The sequence below is a fragment of the Falco biarmicus genome, chromosome 19 (genome assembly GCF_023638135.1).
Source record: "Falco biarmicus isolate bFalBia1 chromosome 19, bFalBia1.pri, whole genome shotgun sequence".
Lineage (NCBI taxonomy): Eukaryota > Metazoa > Chordata > Aves > Falconiformes > Falconidae > Falco > Falco biarmicus.
In genome coordinates this window covers 1,833,181-1,839,996 of record NC_079306.1, presented here as the reverse complement: position 1 = coordinate 1,839,996, position 6,816 = coordinate 1,833,181, and the positions used below count along the sequence as shown (strand labels likewise).

The 6,816-nt window shown below is 66.6% G+C and overlaps 1 protein-coding gene across 2 annotated transcripts; it reads right to left on the bottom strand.

Annotated features, from left to right (window-relative positions):
• Positions 1-783: 783 nt before the first annotated feature.
• On the bottom strand, positions 784-3,075 carry ATG101 (autophagy related 101). Of its 2 annotated transcripts, none has more exons than XM_056322546.1 (3): positions 2,880-3,075; positions 1,857-2,145; positions 784-1,728 (listed from the first exon to the last, which is right to left on the bottom strand). In XM_056322546.1, the coding sequence occupies exons 1-3, from the start codon at positions 2,894-2,896 to the stop codon at positions 1,324-1,326; spliced, it is 711 nt and encodes a 236-aa protein (XP_056178521.1). In that variant the 5' UTR covers positions 2,897-3,075; the 3' UTR covers positions 784-1,323. The 2 variants fall into 2 exon arrangements, with proteins under 2 accessions (XP_056178521.1, XP_056178522.1); XM_056322547.1 differs by having other exon boundaries at positions 2,812-2,888.
• Between the last annotated feature and the right edge of the window lie 3,741 nt (positions 3,076-6,816).

The following is a 6,816-nucleotide window of genomic DNA, read 5'->3' as shown; positions in this document are numbered from 1 at the left end:
CAGCGTTCTGCTCCGTCCCCAAGTACCACGGGCAACGCCGCTGGTGTCCATCCGTCCGTCCGTCCGTCCATCCCTGCGTCTTCTGGGCTGGCGCTGGTCCCTACGCCCCCTCGGCAGCGCCTTCGGCCTCGCGGGACTGCCGCCGCTCCCCCTGCGCCGGGGGTGCTGCCAGGCTCTCCGCCTGCAGCAGCAGGTTGCAGCCAAGGAAGAAGGAGGGCGAAGGTGACGGCGAGGCAGAGCACCAGGACGACAGCGATACGGGTGGCCTCAGCCGCCCACACGTCGGCTCGCACCAGCGTGGCGTTCATCTCCTCCTCCTCCTCCTCCTCTTCCTCCCCCAAGCCGGAGTGCGGGGTCCGCTGGGACTGACGGGAGGGTTTAAGTGATGTCAGGGACCGTCTTTAGCTGCCCATGTGGCCCCCCCTCACTCTGCGGAGAAGACGGAGCCCAGTGGATGCCGCCCCCCGGGGGATAAAAAGCAGCTTTTCCCCCCCCTCGGTGCTGCGGAGGGGACCCTGCACGGACCGGGGATCAGCCGGTCCCCTCCCCTGGGTGCGCCTGGGGGGCTGCCCCACTTGGTGTATCGCTCCCGGGGGGTGGGGGCAGCACTGACTGAGCCCTGGGGGGTGCCAGGGCCCCCCCCTCCCACCACCCAGCCCTGCCACTCCCCACTGCAGCCAGTGAACCCCACGATGGGGTCCCCCACGCAGCCTCGGCACCTGCTTCCCCCCTGTCCTGTGGCTGCCAGCACCATCCACAGCCAGGACGTGACCAGACTCCACCTGAAAGGAGAAATATTTTTTATTTTTGCCCCAGAAGAGGCAGCAAGCTCATCTCCGCGCCCCGCAGGGAAGCGGCTCAGTCCCAGGGATGGGGTTGCCACCGTGGCGGGGGGGACAGGCGGTGACAAAGGACAAGGCCAGCACTGGCTGTGCCACACAGAGCGAGTTGGAGAGGGGCCATGGGCCGGGCCGGCCGGGGTTTGGATCCATCCCTGCTCCGTGCTGATCCCCAGCACCGCTCTGCCAGGCCACGAGCCCAGCACCGAGCCAGTGCTGACACCACACAGCAGCTCCTGCCGCGAGGACCTCGCCACCAACCCAGAAGCCACCAAGCCGGTTCTCCAGGATGGGCAACGCGCCCCTTGGTGCAAACCAAACAAGCAGCAACCCCAATTAAGGGCCAGGCCAAGTCCAGCTCCTTGCAGAGGCTTTTTGGAGGCGGAGAGGAAGGATCCAACCAGAGACACTGTCCCAAAGAAGCAGGGGCTGTGCCGGAAAAGTGCCACGACGCAGGGAAACCCTGCCTCGGTGGCACCCAGCCCTACAGGGCCAGTGTGTCCTTGATGAGGCGGCGCATGGTGGTGGTGACCGAGGTGCCCAGGGAGTCCGTGATCTGGTAGGAGATCTTGTACAGGTAGGGCTGCACGTCCTTCAGGCTGGTGTCAAAGACGTTGTCCACCTCCGACTGGGTGGGCATCTTGGGCAGGTACTCGTGGCGGTTCATCACCTCTACAATGTTGATGATCTTCTCGCAGAGCTTCTCGCCCACCTTCTCCCGCAGATCTGCCGCTCCTGCTCGTTCGCCAGGGTTGACCACATTCACTTTGATGGTCCACAGCTCCCAGGGGATGCACTCATCCGAGAAGGGCCAGCGTGACTTCTTTTTCTGGTAGAACTCCAGCGAAATCTGCCCCATCCCATCGCTGCCCGAGTTGCGCAAGGCGTCCTGCCGAGAGAGCACGCAGCCTCGCTCGGGGGGAGCCAGGGACTGACCTTCCCCTCGCAGGCGAGGACACGTTAAAGCCCGCAGGTTTTTAAGCTCCCACTTTTGGCCTTGCTGAGGGGGTCCCTTACCTTGAACTCCCCTACAGCCTTGCGCAGGGCCCGGTCCAGCTCCTCAGAGGAGACGCGGACGTAGGCGAAGTCGATGAAGTCGCAGTCCACGTCCTGGGTGCCCACGGTGCCGATGGAGTAGGTGCCCTCCTTCTTGTAGTGGAACTTGCCAGTGCTGCGGTGCAGCAGGACGGTGTGGAGCACGGCCAGCATGGCCTCCTCCACCTGCCGACCCTCCACCGACACCTCCAGCACCTCTGCGCGGCAGTTCATGGCGGGGGTGGCTCTGGGGGGAGCGCAACAGCGGGTTCTGCAGGGAAAAAAAGGATGTTGGGGGGAGTTAGTTGTGCTGCTGCTTGGGTAACAGCCCCTCTGCCAAACCCCTTTACCCACCTGTGGGCCCCGATGTCCCTGTGTGTGCCCTCCCCACCCCACAGGGGTCCCAGTCTGGGCCCCCCAGTACCCCACAGGGACCCAAAGGGCCCGATCTGGGACCCCTCACACCCCACAGGGACCCAGGGGGCCCGATCCAGGCCCACCCCCCTACCTCACTCTCTCCCAGAGGGCCCCAGGCCTCCCTCAGCCCCCAGCCAGGGCCTCAGCCCCTGTCACTCCGCCGGGTACCGGCCCCCCTCACCCTCTCCCGGGGTCCCGGGTCCTGAGCCCCTCGATACCGGACCCCCTCAACCCCCTCCCGGGGCCCGGGCCCCCCTCACCCGCTGGTACCGGGCCCCTCACCCTCTCCCGGGTCCTGAGTCCCCCGGTACCCGGCCCCTCACCCTCTCCCGGGTCCTGAGTCCCCCGGTACTGGGGCCCGAGTCCCCCTCACTTCCCTGGTACCGGGGCCCCTCACCCCCTCCCGGGGCCCGAGCCCCCCGGTACCAGGGGCCGAGCCCCCCTCACCACCCCCGTGCCAAGCCCCTTACCCCCTCCCGGGGCCCGAGCCCCCCTCACTTCCCAGTACCGGGCCCCTCACCCTCTCCCGGTTCCTGAACCCCCCGGTACCGGGCCCCGGGCCCCTCACGGCCGCCGGCCCCCACTCACCGCCCGGGCCCGACCATCTGACCGCGGGGAGGAGGGAAGTGGAGCAGCCCATCTGCGTAGGGGGGGGTCGGCACACAGCATCTACTGCAATGGCGGCCCCTGCCGCCGCAGCAGCCGCATTTTCTCACTGTACGCCTGTTATTTTTCACGCGTGCCCTACGATGCCGGTTCCGATCGCGGTGAGACCCCGGGGGCGGAATCGCCGCCTCCGTGCCGGGGCTCACCTCCCCGCACCGCTGCCGGCTTGGTTCGTTCCGGGACAGGGTGCCACCGAGCTGGGCCCACCGCTGTGCAGAACGGCTCGCTTCCTCGGGGCGCTCCTGAGCGCACAGCGCCCCCTGGGCTGGAGGCTTCTCCGTGGTACTGCAGCCGGGCTGGGGTCCGGTGACCCCCGGTGACCCCGGTGACCTCCGCAGTGCCAGGGTCCAGGACGGGGGGACACGGCAACGGGGGACAAAGAGAGAACAGTGGGACGTACATGGGGACACACAGGGACACATGGGGACACATGGGAGCACAGCGGCACAGGGACCATATGGACACAAAGGGGTACAGGGACAGGGGGCACATGGGATACTGGAGACAGGGACACGGTGGGCAGGGGGACACAGGGACAAGGGGTGAATGGACATGGGGACATGGGGGACACAGGGACAGTGGGTGGATGGACATGGGGACACAGGCATGCAGGGAAAGTGGATGGATGGACACAGGGGAAACAGGGACAGGGGCGTGGATGGACATGGGGACACAGGGATGGGGGATGGATGGACACAGGGGACACAGGGACATGGATGGACATGGGGACATGGGGGACACAGGGACAGGGGGATGGGTGGACATGGGGACACGACAGACACAGGGGCGTGGGGACACAGGGATCTGGGGCATTGGCATCAGGCCACCCACACTGCCATGGGGACAAGTGTCCTGGTGTAAACAGCAGGGAGGGCTGTGGCTGTGGCATGTCACCGGGCGGAGGGCCGGGCACACGCCATGACACACGTGTCTGTGCCGTAGCACAGCACGGCATAGCAGTTCCTGACACATGACATGGCATGGCATGGCTGTTCCTACCCCATGGCATGGCTACTCCTGCCCCATATCGTGTCATGGCCATTCCTGCCCCATGGCATGCCCGTTCCTACCCCATGGCACGGCACGGCATAGCAATTCCTGCCCCATGGCACGGCACAGCATGGCCATTCCTGCCCCACGGCATGGCACGTGATGACATGACCATTCCTGCCCCATGGCATGACACAGCATGCCCGTTCCTACCCCATGGCATCGCACGGCCATTCCTGCCCCACGGCAGGGCCATTCCTACCCCCATGGCATGGCATGGTCATCCGTGCCCCACGGCATGGCATGGCACGGCACGGCATAGCAATTCCTGCCCCATGGCATGGCACGGCATGGTCATTCCTGCCCCACGGCATGACACAGCATGCCAGTTCCTACCCCATGGCATGGCACGGCATGGCATGGCCATTCCTGCCCCATGGCATGGCATGGCATGGTCATTCCTGCCCCACGGCATGACACAGCATGCCAGTTCCTACCCCATGGCATGGCACGGCATGGCATGGCCATTCCTGCCCCACGGCATGGCATGGTCATCCGTGCCCCACGGCATGGCATGGCATGGCACGGCATAGCAATTCCTGCCCCATGGCACAGCACAGCATGGCACGGCATGGCATGGCCCTCCTGCCCCATGGCATGGCGTGTGATGACCATTCCTGCCCCATGGCATGGCACGGCATGGCACCGCCATTGCTGCCCCATGGCATGTCACAGCATGCCCGTTCCTACCCCATGGCATGGCATGGCCGTTCCTGCCCCATGGCATGGCATGGTCATCCGTGCCCCACGGCATGGCATGGCATGGCACGGCATAGCAATTCCTGCCCCATGGCACGGCACAGCATGGCAACGGCATGGCATGGGCCCCTCCTGCCCCATGGCACAGCCATTCCTGCCCCACGGCATGGCCCCTCCTGCCCCACAGCGGAGCAGATCCCTGCCATGCCATGCCAGTACCCCCCCCATGCTCCCCTGGCCAAGTCCCTCCTGCCCCCCCCCCCCCCCCCCCCAGCCCGGGACCCCCCGGCCGCGGCCCCCGCCGTGCGTCAGCGCCCCTCCCCCGGGGCGGGGGCGGATGGCGGGGGGGGGGACACACACAGAGGGGCCCTTGTTGTGTCCCGCTGTGGGGCCCCCCCCAGCCCAGCGCCTCAATGTGGCCCTTGTTCGGCACCGGCCCTTGGTGTCCCCATTAACATTTGCTCCGGGGCCAGGCTGTCCCCAGCAGGATGCAGGGGACAAGCTGGGGGACCACGTCAGCCTGGCATGCCCCCCCCCCCAACACCCCATCCCCCACCACGTCCCCAACCCCTAAGACCCCCCCCAACACCCCATCCCCCCACCTCGTCCCCAACCTCTAAGACCCCCCCCAACACCCCATCCCCCACCCCCATCCCCAATCCCCTAAGGCCCCCTCCAACCCCCTAAGACCCCCCCCGCGTCCCCACCCCCCCTAAGGCCCCCCCCCAACCCCCCTAACACCCCCCCAACACCCCATCCCCACCCTCGTCCCCCAACCCCCTAAGACCCCCCGCATTGGCACAAGGACCCCAAAAGCTGCCACCACCACTACCCCCCTCCCCCATCCTACTGCCACCAGGGCTGGCCCTGCCAATGGCCACATCCCTGGGGACACGGCGGGGGGGGGGGGGGAAGGGGACACGGCGGGGGGACACGGTCACGCTTCCCCGGTTATTTTAGGGAGGATAAATCAGGCGGGTGGCAGGTGTGGGGCTGTGGCAGCCGCTGTCACCGGGGTGAGTGACGGTTCAAGGGCAATGGCGTGGGCAACGTGAGCTCTGGCTGTCCCCAGCCCCGCCACTCTGCCCCCCCCCCTCCCCTCCCCCCCCTTTAATTCACTGTATATTAAATATAGATGATATTATTCAGGGTGGACACAGGAGAGAAACGGCCCTTTTCAGCAGCTCTCGGTTTATATACAGAAAAATGGCCAAAAGAGGGGAGGAAAAAAAAAAAAGAAAAAAAAAAATAATATAAAGGGGAGGGGGGTGAGGCTGGGGGGGGGGCGGAGCCCCCTCCCCATCCCCCGCGCTCCCCACTCTGTACAGGATCCAGTCGCTCGCTATTTACAACGGGGGCATTTTTACATGGGGGGGAAGGGGAGCATCACACCGGCGATGCCCCCCCTCGGGGGGGGGGGAAGGCACCAGGGCTGCTGTGCGTCATGCCCGGCACCGTGAAGGCACATGGGGGTCCTGGGTGTCCCCTAAGGGGGACCCAGGCATGTGGGGGGGGCACTTGGGTGTCCCCAAGGGGGATCCAGGCATCTGGGGGGGCACCCAGGTGTCCCCAAAGGGGATCCAGGCATCTGGGGGGGGGGGCAGCCGGGTGTCCCCAAGGGGGATCCAGGCATCTGAGAGGGCACCCAGGTGTCCCCAAGGGGGATGCAGGCATCTGAGGGGCCACCCAGGTGTCCTCCAAGGGGGACCCAGGCATCTGGGGGGCCACCCAGGGTGTCCCCAAGGGGGGACCGCAGGCATCTCGGGGGGACACCACCTGGGTATCCCAAGGGGACCCAGGCATCTGGGGGGGCAGGGACTTGAGTAACCCCAAGGGGGACCCAGGCATCTGAGGGGGGACACCCTGGGCGTCCCTGGGGAGGACCCAGGGGCTGGTGGCAGTCCCCCCAGGTGGGGGGCTCAGAAGGGCAGCGTGTCCATGAAGATCTTGTCGACGATGGGCGGTGGTGGCACCAGGTCCTCCAGCTTCAGGTAGAAGATGCGCTGGAGGCCCTGGGTGCAAAGGCTGCGCAGCTCGGGCAGTTTGCCCAGCAGCTTGGAGAGGCAGCCGGGGCGACCGGGCTCGGCCCCCCCCGCCTGCCACGTGGTCC